Genomic DNA, 17,938 nt, shown 5'->3' with positions numbered 1-17,938 from the left:
CCTGCTCCTTGAGGAGCAGGAAGGGGACTGAGCCGGACTGGTCAGCTGCCTTATTGCCAAGGCAACATAGCGGCCACCAATGCCTCTCATGGCCCTGGATGCCCCATGTGCAGTCAAGATCCTTTCTGGCAGCCACACAACTTTTAGTGCCTATATTACAATACTAGTTGGTGAGAATGAAGAGAAGTCTAACTCGCTGGCTTTGCTTTGGAGAGAGGTCTTTATCAAAAGGGCCTTTGTGCTACTTCAAAAGTATTTATTTCTTACATTTCTACAGGACAGATGAGGAAGAATAAACCTTGTTAACCTCTACCCACCCTACCATATCCGAGGCCTGTGAGGAGACAGGACCGATGCAGTGGATTCTAGAGATAATGAGGTAACAAAATTGTGAACAAAAAACCCATGCAACATATGATGGTCTCAAGACTAAGTTTCCTGCTTGGCCACCTAATGCTATGAAGCTCGCTAGGGGTGTCCTGACCAGGTTACTATCATGTTAACTGATTGCACAGGGTGGTTGTGTGGCTGACACATCAGACTTAGCTCCCTGAAGAAATGATGGGATACATATGTCACAAATGCTTTATAAACACCAGTTTTATAATCTTCTTCTTCTTCTTTGGTGATCACTCATAGCCAAGTAAGATTGTCTTCCATAAACCGTGTTTATGGAAATTTTATAATATAAGTACCGTATTTTTTGCCCTATAGGACGCACTTTTCCCCCTCCAAAAATGAAGGGGAAATGTGTGTGCGTCCTATGGGGCGAATGCAGGCTTTCGGTGAAGCCTGGAGAGCGAGAGGTGTTGGTGCACACCGACCCCTCTCGCTCTCCAGGCTTCGCGGACCTCTCCACAAGCAGCAGGAGCGCTCCTGCTGCTTGCGGAGAGTTGCCTGCATGCTGCAGCCTGCGCGCGCTGAGATCAGTGCGTCCAGGCTTCGCGGACCTCTCCGCAAGCAGCGGGAGCGCTCCCGCTGCTTGCGGAGAGTTGCCTGCATGCTGAAGCCTGTGCGCGCTGAGATCAGCGTGTCCAGGCTTCGCGGACCTCTCAGCAAGCAGCGGGAGCCAGCGCTGGGCTCCCATGGCTTGCAGAGAGCTGCCTGTTTGGGGGCTGGGGTCGGGGGAAGCTCGGGCGGGCCTCCCCCGCCCCGGCCCCGCGCCTGGGGGGAAAATAATTTTTCCCCTTTATTTCCCCCCCAAAAAAACTAGGTGTGCCTTATGGGACGGTGCGTCCTATAGGGCGAAAAATACGGTACTACTAAAGCACATTTCATAAAGACCTCTTGCAATCTCGCTTGTCTACTGTATCCCTCTTTTTCTGAAGACAAAAGATGCCCCGAGGACTAAACTGTACTCTAACACACACACATACACACCCTCAGCTGGGTATCAAAAGGAATTGCTAGTTGCAATATCATCACCACAAAATAAAATCTTACCTGTCCAACTAAGTCCCAGGTGATCGGCCACTATTGCCATCCTTATATCTGTCCGTTCACATGGACTCTGTGGACCTGTGATTTATAATTTATTGATTAAAAAGGTGCTGTGAAATAATTCTTAGCACTAACAGCATTTTAATACATTGTACTATGTTAACTGGTGCTCAGATCAATTGCTAAAATGACTGAGTGCCCTAAAACCTACAATAAATAAATATATTTTTGTCACAGATTTGAAAAAAAATGCCACCTTTATAAGGCCGAGTGTCAAACTACATGATGTTAATTGTGTAAATGAAACCAAACATGCCAACAATCTATCTACTCAACTGTTCAACAGTGCTTTAACTACTGGTGGGGTGGTGGAAAATAGTCCACCAGTACTTAAAGAAAAAAAAATGTTTTCTCTGTTTGACAAAATGAGGGGTGTGGTTTTTTTGCTGTCACAAAATGAAGTCTTCTAAGACCTAAACTATTACATGAATGTATTTAGCATGCTTCACTAGCTGTCTATAGTATAGGCTTCACTTAAAGGAAGAAAGAAGAGTATAAAAGACAGCACATACAGATGACAATGACAGAATGAGAACTACAGTAAGTCACTTCACAGGCAATCACAACAGTTCATGCACTAGGATCAACAAGTTGAAAGTTTTACAAACTAGGCTTGATCTCCACGAGGTGAGCCACGAGAGCTCCAGAAACCTGACTCCCTCCATTCTCACCAGTCCTCTTACTCCTCCTCCTCTCACTGTCGGACTTTTCAATCTTTGATTTTAAAGATGCTGCCTCTGTTCTCATATCTCTAGCGGGCTTCGATGTAATGGAAGGCTGGAAAACTTGAGTGGCTTCGGACAGGGACGTGTTTCTTGACGTACTGTCTTCTTCTTCATCGTCATCGGACACCTCTGACTGCAACTTTTTGTCTTCATCAGACAGGCGGTCCACAAGCTTTAAAGCCTCTCCACTAATTCCCTTAAAATATTCAATAGAATGTTTACATACCTCCCTAAGCTGACTCTGCTTTACTTTAACTGTTGCTGCTGCAGCGGTGGTGGTGGTAGAGGTGCTGGTGGTAGATCTTACCTTTAATGGTAATTTAGAAGGAAGCGGTTTGGCTTTGCTTCTCTCTAGCTGCTCTTGGTTTTGAACTGCTGGTGTCTTTCTAGCTATGGCTAAGTTATGCCTTTGTGTATTTTTTACAGGAATCTTAGACCTTACTTCTACATGTGGGAAAGAGCTGTTTTGTTTCCTTTTGTCAAGTTTACTATCCTGTCTGACTTTACTCACTCTGCAGGCTTGGCTACTGCTATGTGGGATAGCTTCTTTTGCTGAGGTAGCCTTTATGGGAAGTTTTGATCTCGCTCTATTCCCTACTGGCTCTGATGACTTCTGCTGTTCTCCGTGTACTTTTGGTTTACAGTGTCCTTGTGTTGCACCTGTATCATTTCCTGAAGTGTTTTTCAATTGAGTAGCTTTCTGTGTGGGACACTTAGGCTCAAAATGTTCATTTAGCACTACTTTACAGGTAACGCTATCGTTAGGTAAAACGGATGGGTCCAAATTGTTGTTGTTATTAAAATTATCTTTTTGGAAATCATGCTTTTCTGCTTCCCTACCACTTGACTGGCTTGTAACCTCCTCTATGGCTTCATATTCTAACCCCTGAACACCTGGCGTCACAGCCTCTAGCTTATCTGTCACTTCTCCAGAGACATCTTTCTTCAGCGTCATGGCGGAAGCAGAAATTCCCATTTTAATAGGTGTGCGCAATTTGGGATCAACTTTAGAAGCATTAACAGCGGTCGATGATTTCTCCAGGGAGTTACTACTGGGTGTTGCTTCCGTACAATCTCCACTGGCCTGGGTGATGAGCTTACATTCAACTGTTGGTGTTTCTACTTCTCCCTCTACGTTTTTTCCTACAGCTTTGTCCCCTGACTGCAGCTGTGTGATGGCAGTGACTTTATTTTTATCCCCTTCCCCCTTGTCCCCTGACTTCCCTTCAGAAGTATGCTCACCAATCTGAAAAAATTGGAGTCTTTCTTCAACAAAATCCCTCTTGCTCATGTCAATTGCGCCACTGCGAGTCATCTCAAACATCTTCCCTTCGTGAAACGGGAAGGGATTGGGCTCACTAGTTGGTGTACTTTCATCAGTTGGAGTTCTGGCTGGAGTCGTATCTGGGGTTGTCGCTTGAGATCTGTCTTCTACAGCAAGGCCAAAAGGCTTAGCCTCGTCATCCCTCGATTTGGACTCAAACACTTCATCATCACCACGGTTATTGGACCAAGGGTCAAAATCTAGGCTTTTAGTAGCTACTGTCTTAAAAGGGGTTGCAAACTCTTCATCTACTTTGTAACTGAAATATGAATCAGGAAACACAGTCCTGTCAGGGTGCCTGCCTTCCAAAGTGAAAAACTGTGCCCCTGATTTTTGTTCAGTCTTATCGGCACTTTTTTCAGCTGCTGGACATTTTGATAAAAGTTTGTTTTCTTCAGTACCAACTTTTTCTTCCTCCTCAATAACTTCCAGCTTACTTTGGCTAAAACACCGATCAGTCTGTTTCAAAATGCCTTCTGTAGCCCATATGTCTTTTTTGATTTCCACTGCTGGGCCTGCAAGTTTGGAATCACTCTCGGTTAAGCCATCATCTTCATCTTGTAGATCATACCCATCAAGAGAGTCAATTTCAGTTGCATCTGTATCATGGGAAAATTCTGCCGTGGTTGCTATGGAACACTCAGTGACAGACTGGTCATTGTTCCCATTTTGCGCAATATCATTCTGGGGAGAATCAAGGCTAAGATCAAAATCATTAGGTTTCCCATTCTCTCTTTTCGCAGGCAATTTATGATTGGAGCCTTCCTTCTGGCCATCTTCAACGTCATTCAATTTAAACATGTATCTTTTAATGGGAACAGGCTGATACAGGGATTCATCATCGCTGGAGTCACTAAGATCTTCTCCTGGTGGCCCAGGAGAAGGTGGCTGTACTCTTATGAGTGGTTCAGCCAGCTGACATTTGTCATGTTCATCCCGTAGGTTTACTTCTATCATCTCCATTTCACTCTCAGAGGAGTGGCGCTGCTTTTCTGATTCTGTCTGATCGGCATCTAGCGGAGGAGGAGGAGGGAACTCAATGTACGCAACCCGGTTCCCTTTGGGCCTTTTATTAGAATCTCTGTCTAAGCTACTGGGCAGCACTCTGTCAATTTTTGGTGGCTCAACAATGGCCTGTTTTACAGAGGTTGACTTAGCCTCTGCTTCCTCTTCAGACTCCTCAGAAACCTCAGGGATAGGACTGGGTTTGCCTGGTATATAAGCAATTAGTGAATCAGGCGTTTTAGATGTAAACTCGTAACTCACTTCCTCTGAGCTAGGAGTTTCAGGTGTTAATGGACTTTTCCCAGAACTATCTATAAAGGACACCTGCTCTAATGTGTCATCTTCTGGACTGCCTTGTGGAGAAGGAAGCTGTTTCTGCTGCCTTGTGGTGTAAAAGCCCCCCCTTGTCTCTTGTACCGTCTTACTTTCCTGACTTACAATTTTTTTAATATTTCCTTGTTGCACCTCCCTTTCATATTGCCTCCCTACTTGAACAAAACTGACATAAACAGGTAAGGTTTTTATCTCTTTTGTTCCCTCAGCTGTTGCTAAAGGGGCTGATTTTGCCAAGTTATCACTATGAATAGAGTCAAAGTCCCTTGAGGGAGACTCCTTTCCTGGGCTATTTTCTAAAGAATCAGGTGATTTACTAAGGGATAGCTCAGCATCCTCCATAGGAGGACTTAATTTGATGTGCTTACTGCTAAACTGACAAAATTCTGAATACTTATTTTTAACATGCTCTGTATAATCAAAATTCCTCTCAGTTTTTTCCTTTGCCACACTAGCATGGGACACTTTAGCTGACAGTTCATGTGCTGCATGTTTTAGCTGTTCATGAACTCCATCGGGAATGCTAGCTGATAACATTCGTTTTTCTTCTGAAATTCTGACTGGAATGTGGGATGCAGTCAATGGTTCTTTTTTCTTTGAGGTTTTATCCATCACTTCACTGGGGGGCTCTCCTTCTCTGACAAAATATTCTCTATAAAGGACCTTTTTGGATGGAGATTTTACAGTCACTTCCTTCACCTCCTTTGAATGGGACCCACTCGTTGATACCTTGTGCTCATGCTCTGTCACAGTGATGAATTCACTGGCTCTGCCCAGATCTTTAGTCTCAGGGTGGTCAATGTGATTGTCTTTTACTGCATCCTGAACAAGCACATGGGACAGTTTTTCTTTTTGTGTGTTATGGGCAAATGTTCCAGGGCTTTCCCATGTCCTATAGACCTTTTTATCCCAATGCCCCTTGGCTGATGCAGTATCTGAGCTCGTACTGTACGCCAAACCTTTCAGCTTCTGCTCTGCAAAGCCTTCTGGAACATTCTTACTTGGCATTTCATTTCTGTGTCTGAGTACATCTGAAGCAGCAGCATCTTCCACCACTTTGCCTTTACCCTGGGCACCATCTTTTAATTTGCTAGCAGGAGATTCCCTCTGTAATGTTATACTCCCATCTGCAAGGTCTACCTCTTTTGCATGCTTTTCTCTTGCATAAAACTGATAGACTGGGAGCTTGCTCTCTTGAATTTTTTTCACTGGGATTTTAGATTGAGTGTCCTGCTTCTTATCATCATGATGTAGGTCCTTATTCTTTGAGCCTATGCTCTGTTCAAACTTCAGCCTAATAGAACTGAGTTTGGATTGCTTCAGCTGGAATCCGGTTGGCGAAGCCTCGGGTGTCCTACTCTTCTGAGCTGTTCCTTTCTGCTCCATCAGCTGCTTACAGTCCTCGGTCTGTTGTGTAAGGGCCCTTCTCTCAGGACTGCTAGGCAAACTAGCTGCTTTTCTTTCGTCAGCTTTTGGGAAGCTCTTCCCACAATGGCCAAAGGGTCCTCCTCTAGTCCAATCATCCTTTGAACTCTGCACCTCAGAAATCGTCACCTTTTCGGGGCTGCTGCTGGTTGAACTATGGCCAGAGTGTGCTTCTTTCCCATTCCTTTTCTGCTGCTTTTTCTCTGGAGATTGCAGTTCATCATTCAGTTTCTCTGTTTTGTCCCGGAAGAACTGTGATACTTCTGTCAGTTTTTCTTCTGCCTCCTTAACAGTCCTGTCCACCCTGTCTTCATACATCAACTTTTCTCTACCTCTGTCTAATCTGTTCTCAGTAAAGCGCATCCACATTGCGTGCTTTGGGCTACTAACATCTCCGGTATAATGTAACACTGTCACTTTATCATAATGATCATCTTTAGACATTTTACCTACACCATTTTCTGATATATCTTTAGAGATTTTGGTGAGGATTTCTTTTGGGGGGGCTGTGGCTATTTTTTCTCTGCATCGTTTATCATGCCCCTGAAAGTCTGAGCTAAGGGGTAGAACATGGTCAGTAACTGACTCCTCAGTATCAGAGTGAGACACATCTAGCTTTTCTGAGAGCAGCATTTTCTCAGCAAACCTGTAAGACTCCCCTCTTAGTTCTGACAACTCATCGTCATGGTACTCTACTGAGTGCTGACTCAGAAGCTTCAGTGTTTTGTACGAGTCATCAGACATAAGTTGGGCAGAACTAGGGCGACTGTCTTCTTCCTGAGACACGGGAGTATTTACTCTAGAAGACTCCAGATAAGAAGGTAAGGACTCTTCTGCTGTCAGTTCTTCTTCTTCTTGCTGACCTTGTTCATCTGAACAAGGAGGAGCATCATGTTTTTCCAAATCACCTCGAGGTAAGTCTTTCTGATAAACATACATTTCTTTCTCTGGGTGCTTTTTGGTTTCTCTAATAATGACTTCAGTAGGTTCAGCCTCATTACCTTTTTCGATATGGACCTCTATTATACGCTCCAGTTTGGGTTTCATTTTGCTGTCCTTCTCTGTATGTTGTGGTGAAATTTCAGTAGACTTGCTAACATCTGGTGTTACCGAAGACTTATGTTCAAACAGACCTGCCAACTCTTTGGAAGGATCGCGTCCTGACTGAAAAGCTTTCATTATATCATGAACAGACATGGTTTCTTCAATTCTTTCTGAAGAACTCTCAGTGCACGGAGGCTTATGGTAAACCATTCTGGTAGTGGTAGTTATATGAGTTTCTTCTTTTACACGGACACCTTTACCAAGAACACATTTGTGGTCTTCATCTTCATTACTGGCTTTTATTTGAAAGGCTTTCATTTTTTCTTTGATAGACCCTCCGTTCGGCCTGGGTTCCAGTTCCATAAAAGTAGGTGCCGTTTTCGTTGATGGCGGCTCCTCTGCTTGAGGTTCAGGAACTTCTTCTGATGAAGGTTCATAGCTACGGATCACGTGAACCACCTCAGTTCTTGTCTCTGTAATGACCGGAGGGATGGGTACATCATGGAAAAGCGGTTTCGGCCCTGTGCTCTCGGCGCTTTGTGGTGCTGAAGGAGTTTTCTCGCTTCTTGTTTCAAAGCCACTGTCAGACAAAGGACTTTTGTCTTGGTCATGTTGGGAAAAGTCATCAGGAGACTCCAAAATAGTATCAGTTCCAAAAAAGGAATCTGCAATTTTACACAACTCTTTTTCTGAAGTAGAAGGCCTCATGGAGGCTGGAGGCATTTTAAGTTTGTGTTCTTGCAATGCAATGGCTGGTTTTAAAACTCTCTTTTGTCTCTCTTCACCTTCTCTTTTCCCCTCTTCAAACTTGTACTTCAGACTTGCCAGAGAACTACTACCAATGTCATTCGTCAAATAATCAATGACTTTAGTCAAGTTATAATCCTTTTCAGATACAGCCTTCGCTTTAATTTGCACCTTTTCAGGAATAGTTATAGGAGGATATGTCATGCCTTGCCGTCTTGCTTCATCAATCTCATCTGCACTGAACTCTACCCATTCATCCTCAGAAGAGTGTCCTTTATCATTTTTTGATAGCTTGGTTGATGCTTTCTTTTCTAAACACACATCTTTTTTCAGTATCTCACTAACTTTTACTAAGTCCTCTTTTACTTTCTCAACAATTTTAAAAGGTTCTTCATCATCTATTCTACCCTCCTTTGTTAGTTCTGGCTGGAATTCCTTGTCCTCCATTACATCTGTCTGCAATATCGCTGTCATTCTTATTAGGTCCTCTTTCATCTCAGCCACATCTTTTAACATCTCCTGACTAGAAGATAAAGAAGATGGTACGGACAACTTAAGAGCAGAGGGTGCTAAAAACAAGGATGATTTTATAGGAGATGAGGTTCGGTTAAAGTGAGGCTGTGTGCGTGTCTCTGTAGTCAATGTTTTAATAGGCGATAGCAACGCAGCTGCCGATTTGGTAAGGGAAGATGACTCTGGGAGCTTCTTTAGTGCTGGTTCAGACAAAACATTGACTACAGAATATACTGGGACTGTGATAGTTGATGAAGTTACTGACGAGGTAGTTGCTGATATTGACCCAAGAGATGTGTACAATACACCTGCAGGAGTAGTTCTTATTGACTGAAAGGCTGATGGAGTTGAAGACACATGCGACCTGAGTGGAGAAAATGGGGTTGCAGTAGTGGTTGGAAACATTTTCTCAACAGTATCAGTTGCTGCGTTAACAGCACAACTTGCAGAACTGGTTGCTGCAGTGATCTTGTCTTGAAATGTGGCTGTGGCTTTAGCTCCATTGATTAAATTGGCAGGGGACGGATATTTCAAAGGTGACATGGATCCGTTAACCATGGCTACCTCTGTATGCCCGACTGTGTGTTTCACAGGGGAAGTGAGGGATGAAGCCATCGTGACCTTAGATGGTGAAACAGCATCAACTGCTGACTTAGCAGGAGACACCACTGACTTTAAAGGTGAAGATAAAAGCGGTGATGCTGATGTGATGATTGACTTAAATGGCAAACTTGAAGAGTACATGTTAATGTTCGATTTGGGGGATGCTGGAGGCGTCATGGTAATGGATGATCTCTCCAAAAGAGACCCAGCTGTAGTCACTGGAGATGTCCGAGAGGGGAATGCGGATGCCAGCCCTTTCAAACTAGTGGCTTCTGTTACTGTGGGTGCTCTGACGAAAGAACCAGAAGAGACTTGGATATTATATGGAGGCTGTGAGACCACGGTTTTTATTGGAGAGGAGATTGTCCGAAATGATCTAATTGGAGAAGCTACATCGCTAACAGATTTAATTGAAGACGTAGTGGAGGCTCCTAATGTGGATTTGATTGGTGAAGCAGAAGAAACGGACCATATTGATTTTAATGGAGAAGCTGTTGGAGTGTTAGAGGAAGAGCTTGATAGAGAAGTGAAGCCTGATTTGGAATGCCCAGGCACAGTAATTGGTGCTGTTGTCCAAGACTGATACGGTCTTGCTGAAAAGAATGGCTTGTATGAATAGGTAGCAGGTAGGGATCTTGTTGCTCCTGCACTTCGTTCAACTGTTTCTTAAATTGTTAAACCAAAATAATCAAACGTAAAAATCAACAAAAATGATTGAAAAACAGAGAGACCAGAGAAGAAAATTGGTCAGTAAACGTTGTAATATTACAAAAAAAGCAAGTACAACTGTTTGTATGAATTAGAATGAAGTAGGTAAAATCAACAGCTAAACAGGTAGGGAAAAATAGGAATGAGTCACATAATTATGGATGATCCAAAATTAAAAAAAGAAAGAAAGAAACCAACATGAAATGAAAGGAAAGCACAAGGCAACCGAGTCTGCAAACAATGAAAGAACAGAAAACACATAGAAGGAAGTCCATTATGGTCCAAAGTAATAGCCACAACCAAAAATTCTTCTCTTACTTCCTATTGACTTTCTGATGTGCTAAAGTTAAGATATTAAGTATCTCAGCTCCATTTTGCCTGTTATCAGTATGTCTTTGCTTTGTGCAAGTATCAAAATTGTCCTCTGGAAAATTTCTATCATTATATCCTTTGCAGTTTCATTAATACATTTTATATTTACTGTATAGCAGTTTCGTTAACACAAAACGGTGTAAACTTGTGCAAATGACATTGAGTAGCTAAAGTCTGCTTTGAAAACCACTCCGAACTATTTCATGCAGAACCCAAAATACCTTTAAGGTGACAGGCAATTGATGTGCAAACTGTGAAGCAACGGGAATAAAGTCAAAACTTTCTCTCTCTCCCATGCACATTTTGTATATGCTTCACTCTCACAAAGCCAATAAGAGCAAGACCTTTTCTGACTCAAGGATTAAAAGAACCAAAAAGGGGGAAAAAAGCTTTTTGCATTTGTTGGCTTTTTCATGCGATATTCCTTTTACTTGGTAAAACTTAAAAGATAAAAAGCTTCACATGAAATGACTTTAAGAAGCATTTGTCATACATAAAAAATGGGAAATACGATTAATGAAAAAACGTGAGCAAGCAAAGCAACCAAACTTTAAATTTTATTCATGCATGGTTTATCATGTCAAAAACAAGCACATGGAATAAAACAGTTTGCATGGTGTACTATGCAAAATATACAAATGTTCAAAAATCTTTCCACAGGAGGCATTTAAAAAGAAGAGTACACTTTTTCTACAAGGTGTAGTGTCTTGGTACCTTTTGAAGACAGTTTTCCTAGCAGTTCAAGGAAAGCAAGCTCAACCTTCCCTATCACAAAATTAACAGGGGGCTTCCAAAGAGAGGGACTTTTCCGTGGTAGCACCATGGTTACCATATTGCACCCCTGCCAGTCAGAGTCATCTGATGTTGTCTTCACTGTCTTCAGGTGCCAGTTGAGTCCATCTTGTCTGCCCATAGAAAGTGTCAATACTAATGGAAATTGTTAGAATATTGGCTGCTGGTCTTAATGTGCTGTTTACATTTTTGAAGATATTATTATTATTATTATTATTATTATTATTATTATTATTATTATTATCTATTTTATAATGTGTTTTTATAATGTGGAACTTGCAAGCTGCCTGGAGACTATTTTCAAAAAAAGATGGGATATATATTTAAAAATAGCTAAGTAAATACTTAGCTGGGAATGTCAACTCTAGGAAGCTGTAATTTGAGATTAACATCACCAGTGTCTCTTAATATAGTAATGACTTTCAGCACTCCAGTCTTTTAAGTTACCAGTGGTGGCCTTCTCAGAGGAATAGCGGAAGGATTTTCCTTCTCGTATCTTCAAAGCCAGCTGCATGTTAAAGCAGCTCCAGGCAGGGTGTATTGAGGCAGCTCTTCCCCCAACACACACACACACACACACACACACACACACACACACACACTTGTTTGCTTTCCCAGCTGTGGGCTTGCTTTGATGGCAGTAGCTGGCTACATCTGAAAAACCAAATGCCATTTAATTTTCCTAGATGCCCTGGAGTGACACTACATTGGACGCTTGAGAGCACTGGGGAATGCACAATGGCAGGTGCCTTCCCAGCCACTGCCAGCAGGCAAGCCACCAGCTGGGGAACTTGGCAGACGCAGGTGAGGCCCTGGAGCTGCTTGAAGATGCTGGGCACTTCAAAGTGTCTTCAGCTAATGCCTTTACACCAACAGCCAGTTGTGCAGTTTTTCTTCCCTCAACCCTTCCTGTAAGGGACTCCATGCAAATGGGTGTCATTATGGAGAAGCTGGCTCACATAGTCTTTGAAGTAAAGAGGGGAGGCAAGGGGAGTGGCACTTGCCTGCTCCTCTGATTTGCAAGGGCCACCACTGGTAATGTTATGACCCATGGCAGAGTTCTTTTGTCACGAATGCTTAAATGGTAAAACACAGAAACACATTAAGGCACAATCTCTTCACTAGGAGCTAGCATGGAAACAAAAATACCCTTCTCAGCGCAGCTTCGTCTGACATTACTCTGATATTATTTCAAACAAACTTTTGTCAGGTTTTTTTTAAGGCAAACAATAATTATGTTCAAAATAATCAACTGGTTCTATCCAGTAAAGAGTAAGCATTGGTAGACCAGCTTCTCTAAGAGCTGTCCATTGTACAGTGGAAAATTATGTATACATTTTTCTACTGTACAGTGAGTAGTAGTTTGAAAATTTTGTACATTGGTGCTACTTTATTTGTATTTACATTTACAACACACACATGCTAACTCTGGATCAACATGACAAGTTAAAAACCTACCTGTCGGGATGGTGGCTGATGGAAAACATGCTAAGTCCCAGTCAGGATCATATTCCCTATTTGCTCCCAAAGTTGCTATTTACTGCAGACAACATCTTTGCAGGTAAACAGCCACCAAGGGACAATTCTGAGAAGAAAAATCAATGCTGGGCCCTGATTCTGACTGAGGTTCCACACAGCTGTTTTTCCTTTAAAATAAAGATTCAGCACATTTTTTAAAATGCACTTCTAATGTAAAATATAGTTTGGCTCTCTGCTACAGCCATGTTAGTGCCCATCTATTAACAAGCCAGGTTCAAGGTCCTTGGATGCATTTACAAAGCCCTGAACAACTTAGGTCCAGGGTTCCTCAGGGACCACACAACTTGATCACTGAAATCATCTGCAGGAATGTTGCTGGACATTCCCTAAATGTGTGAGGCTTATTTGGGGGGGGGGATGCAACAAACAAACATATAAAGAACATTTTAAAAACAGCACATCTGTTTGGTAGTGCAAACTACTACAGTGAACAGTGAACTCTTAAGTGTGTAATTCTCTTCTACATTCTCTTCAGAATTCTCTTCAATAGTGTTTTTGATCTGTGTTTTGCTGGTCAATATGTTACCAACTCCATAGAACTTACTATGATTTAACCACCTCATCTTATTAAAGGTAGAATAGCCTGTCTTCTTTTGCTATAGAAGTACTGATTAGTGAGGCCACCCTAATGATCCTTTTAGTCCATGGATATTTCAAGAGACAAACTATGGTTTATTAGCCTGAATTTCCTAAGTTATCTGCACTCCAAAGGGTTCTTGGATAAATGGAGACTTTTGCTTGTTAAATCAGGCATTTTCCAATGACACCAAAACATGACATTTATAGAAAAAATGTCTCTTCTTGTGAAAGATCAGTTTACAGCATTAGTAGGTTTGTTAAGAAACTCACTCATTCCAGGCTCAGTCAGATAGCTGTAGCGCTTACGTAAAGCAAGGGACACAAAGTTCTGTCGCCGGTCCGTTTTCTCGGTCTGTAACAAAGCATACTTCCGTTTGGTACCTTTAACATACAGTTGCTGCTGTCTAGAGCAGGTTTCTTTCTTTTAATTAATGAATTAACATTCCACTTTTCAAAATATTGTCCAAAGTGGCAGACAGAATATACCAATAATTCTTGTTCGTTTTTGTTTAAATGGGAAGATAACACACACATACCCTTACATATTTTTAGATCTTCAGGAGAACTAATTGTACCTTGGAGAAGAATATTTGCAACTAAAGTGTGCTATGAACTTATATGGAGAGTGGAGCAGTGACTTGCACTTCTTCAGCATAGCATTTTAGCCTATCACCCTATAAAGCAGATCAGTCTCAAAGACAGGGCAACCAATGCGCTTAAATAGCTGAGTATGGATTTCACCCCATTTCTTCCACAGCAAAGTCATGCCATGAAAGTGAATGAGTATATTTTTGTCACACTTCCCCTACACACACTCCCCTTTCTACGAAGGCCTCATTCATTCATATATAAACTGCTTTGAGGTTTTTATTTACAATCAAGTGGTATAATTTTAAGAATGAAATAATAAAATAAGCTAAGTTCAAGTTACAGCCCAATCCACTTCTATGATTTTAAAGTTATCCCTGCTCACAGACTCAAATTCCACACAACCCCCAATCCCTTATTTCTACCAAGCCTGCACCTGAAATTACATTTTACCAACATTCAAGTCTTGTAACTATGAGATGTGTGTTGTCTTTGAAGAATAGATTTACAAAGTTCTCATTTCATTGCTAAAGCTTCTTGAGCTTATTTGGAGAGAACAAACATCTTGAGGCCTAATCAGGTGCTATCCAAATCTCGGATTCAACCTCTTGGAGCAGGCTTTGGGCACACCCATTTACTCCCTTCTCACAGACTGAAGGGGTTCATGTTTTGTATGATCATGGGATCTACCTGACCTTATAAGACAAGTGAGTTCTGCCTCACAGGATCAGAGATCCTTTGTTAGAACAAACATAGGATCTCCCATTCACTAGCTGTTGTCTGTTCACATTGAGGGAAGCTGGGGAAGGCTGTGGGATGCAGAATGAGCCCAAGGCCTGCTCCTAATATCACCCCAGGTGGAATCCTGGAAAGAAAGAAAAAACAGTACTCTAACAGGCCTTGTGTCGTGAAAGAGATATATCCATTCTTAAAGTGAAAGACACAGATTTTAAAGACACATGGTATTAAGATGAATGTTGGCAAAATGTAACACCAAAAACATTGTTAGTAATTTAGAGAACAGGTAAAACATGGCCAGATATCACACACCTGTTTCTTTAAGGAACCTTTGTGAGTTGCTAAGCCTTAATTTTTGTATTACAAAGCACCATCATTGTAAATCCCCCATATCATATAGCTAGCATTTTAGTAATCATTTTTGGCACACACAAGGCTACAGTTAGACATGTAGAATTTCACTACAGCTGTAACTTAGGCCAGCCAAATAAGTTCTTCAAAAATCAATTTGTTGCAAAAGCACATATATCACAATGTACACCTACTTTAAAGGAACTACATAAAGGACAAAGATAAATAAATGAAAAGAGGAATGGACTGGGATTTTTATAAATATGCACAAATGCAGGGATGCAGATTAGAAAGCAGGTTACAATCACTAACAGATTACAACTTGCTTCAAAAATCTCTATACGGGTTGTAGATCTATTTTTAGTAAAGTTTCTAGATGCTAATAGTGGGGTGTTTTTAAAGATATATATTTAGTTTGGTAAGAAAATAGGACAAGTCAAAAAGTACTTTTGGGTTTTTTGTTTAGACGACCAATCCCCATGGGCTGTTATAATATCTAAAGATGCTGTCCTGCTAAGCTCAATCACATTTTAAGGTCCTATTGATTTCAGTGGGAGAACAGAACACATGCTTAACTTCCCCCCACTGAGATTAGTGCTTAACTTTGCCTGAATCATGCTTTCATCTTCCTTTACACCGTGTCTCCCAGTGAACAAGAGAGTCATAAATTTCACAGAGACAACAGTCAGAAACCATGAATCCCATGGTGCTGATCCATCTGCTTCCTCCAAGGGAGCAAGTGGCTTGCAGCTTCCAGTCAGGAGCCATTCTTCTAAAGGTAATTATTGCAGGACCACTAGGCCTGGGATACCCGAGCAAAGGATTTGCTGGGTCTCAGTTGCCTATTGGGTATTGGGAGGAGGGATGGACAGGCAAGACAGTGTGGTTAGCTGTATTAAAGAGGATTAAAAATACTGTCTAGCTGGAACTAAGGAAGTGGAAGGAAAATAGCTTCTCTGCTGCTCCTCACCTAGATGAATAGCAATGGGTATAATCAAGGGATCTCCTTCAAAACCTCATGCATGCATCCAGTGTTCTGTTTCTCTCTGGGTGTACAAGCTATTCCCGCAAAGAGGAGAGGGCAGAATGTTGGGGTCTCTGTGTGAAGCAAGCATGCAGGAGCTCCCCATGATTGGTAAAAGGTGCTTTGCTGTGTGCAAAGCAGAAGACATAGTATATCTAAGTCTAGTGAAGAGTGAGGGCAGAGGGACAGAGGCTAGGTTCATATTGTTCCAAGCACATGTTATTGGCTTCATTTATTTGGTTTAGTAAATCTTTTTTGTGATACCATATATCTTTAATGGATAAGAATTCTGATTATAATAAAAAGTAAAATAAAAGACAGTGTTTATATTACCTCATCATCTTGATCTGACTCTGTTTCCTTTTGGTCCCAAGATGCATTGCAGAGACAAGGAATATTATAATGGACAGCAGGGAAAAGAATATCAGGATATGAAAAGGACCAAGTAAGGGAGCACAAAAAATGCAAGCTAATTTATAAAAGGCAAAACAAACCCAAAATGTCAACAGAATATAAATTAACAAACAAAACTTTACATCGAATGCAAATCAACACATGACATTACTAAAGGCATAAAGTATATAAACTGTAAGCTGAAGCATGAATTGTAAACGGAGGACCCGGTAATCAAAAATTGCAGAAACGCAGCACCACAGTAACAAGTCTCAAAAAGCTTTCTGCATACATGAAAACATTAAGACATAAAACAGGCTTAATCAGATTGCAAAGCATTCGCATTACTAGTGGTTCATTACAATCAGCAAAAAGAAAAAAAGAAAGAAATTAAACTAGCCTTAGTGATCGTACCTTTTTGTGTGCTGGCAAGGTGATATTCAAATTGCAAACAGCTGTTTGCGGCAGACCCTTTGTAGTCTTTGGTTCTTTCAGAAATGATAAGCGACCACAAGGTTCTTGGCTGGTGTCTCTAATCTATATATATATAAAATGTTCACACACTGGTTTGAAATGTTTACAGTCCTTTGGGTTCCATTAAATTTAGTTTAGCTATTAGCTCTAATTTAAAAACAAAACACGCAAAGAAACCCCAAAATCTAAGTTCCTTGAACCATACAATGGGAAGGCACCTGATAATTATCAAATCAAATGCCTTGTGCTGAAACAGGATCTCCAAACATTAATTCTCATCTATCCTACACATTAATCCTCCACATTATTTCTACCACAGGGTGTTACAAACACAAAGCTAAAGCAATTACAAGGTGTCTGCATTATTCCAAGGACAGTTTAATAAGACTAATAAGAAGCTGGCCAAAGTTTGAGATTGCATTTAATTATCTAAAGCATTTATAGCCATCCTGCCTTTCCATCATAATAAGACCGGTGACTTAAAATTTTTAAAAGAAAACTTCTACAATAAAATCCAGTAAAACCACAAAGTCAAACTGAGCCAATTGATAGTAGCAAAAAGGAAATATATTAAATTAAATAAAAACATTAATAATTGACAGCCCAGACATGCAATATCTTATTCAATTGCCAACTAATTGCCAAGTGGTAATACGGACCTTTCCCTGGTCACCACCTAATTAAGCTTCATGGGTGGGGGTGGTAAGATCATAATTATGGATGATCATAATTATGTGAAAAGGTGGCACATGAACAAACTAAATCCATCCATCCATCAATATGGAAGAAAGTGGTCTTTCTGGCAACCTAGACTTAAGGCCAGAAAGAAAAAACCTCCCATTTTTGTCTGGAAACAAATTAAAGTGCTTAAACTAAATCAACAAGGCAACAACACAAGCCACTCGGTGGCTGCATTTTCTCCTGTTTTGGAGATGGCATTCTGAAGGTATAATGTGAACACTGGCAACCTGGCTAAAATGGTAACTTTTTTGCACATGGATGTTGTGGTTATTTAAATGCTTCTTTTAAAGAACTGCCAACTTGTACCTCCAACCATTTAAGGGGCTTTACAAACACATTTAAAATCCTAACAAAATCACAACTCAGAAGTAAAATTAAAATGCAGTTGAGTAGCAGTCCATAAAATATATATTTTTGTAA

The 17,938-nt window shown here is 41.1% G+C and overlaps 2 protein-coding genes across 83 annotated transcripts in view; one reads left to right on the top strand and one right to left on the bottom strand.

Moving 5' to 3' along the window:
- The window catches only part of ANK3 (ankyrin 3), a 336,323-nt gene that overhangs the window by 15,941 nt on the left and 302,444 nt on the right, over positions 1-17,938 (bottom strand). For 42 of the 50 annotated variants that reach the window (XM_083614364.1, XM_083614400.1, XM_083614354.1 and 39 more), the window contains 5 exons: positions 16,718-16,840; positions 16,244-16,270; positions 13,480-13,561; positions 2,172-9,884; positions 1,444-1,518 (listed from right to left, as the gene is read on the bottom strand). In XM_083614364.1, the coding sequence (XP_083470490.1) occupies positions 1,444-1,518; positions 2,172-9,884; positions 13,480-13,561; positions 16,244-16,270; positions 16,718-16,840 (8,020 nt within the window). The remainder of the gene's footprint in view (positions 1-1,443; positions 1,519-2,171; positions 9,885-13,479; positions 13,562-16,243; positions 16,271-16,717; positions 16,841-17,938) is intronic. The other 8 variants (XM_083614396.1, XM_083614391.1, XM_083614390.1 and 5 more) reach the window with 3 other exon arrangements.
- LOC310762873 (uncharacterized protein) overlaps positions 1-17,938 on the top strand; it is a 107,102-nt gene that overhangs the window by 28,272 nt on the left and 60,892 nt on the right. For 10 of the 33 annotated variants that reach the window (XR_014548237.1, XR_014548238.1, XR_014548243.1 and 7 more), the window contains 4 exons: positions 278-379; positions 11,778-11,895; positions 15,536-15,664; positions 16,285-16,355. The exons of 4 other annotated variants lie outside the window; for them this stretch is intronic. Coding sequence is in view for 1 of the 29 variants with exons in the window: in XM_083614536.1 (XP_083470662.1) it covers positions 354-379; positions 11,778-11,895; positions 16,285-16,355 (215 nt within the window). In the remaining 28 variants the exon portion in view is untranslated. 19 more of the 33 variants (XR_014548226.1, XR_014548235.1, XR_014548254.1 and 16 more) reach the window with 10 other exon arrangements.

This window comes from Podarcis filfolensis (genome assembly GCF_964270895.1).
Source record: "Podarcis filfolensis genome assembly, chromosome: 5".
Taxonomy (NCBI): Eukaryota; Metazoa; Chordata; class Lepidosauria; order Squamata; family Lacertidae; genus Podarcis; species Podarcis filfolensis.
The sequence above is the reverse complement of the archived record's forward strand: the minus strand, read 5'-3'. Positions and strand labels throughout refer to the sequence as shown.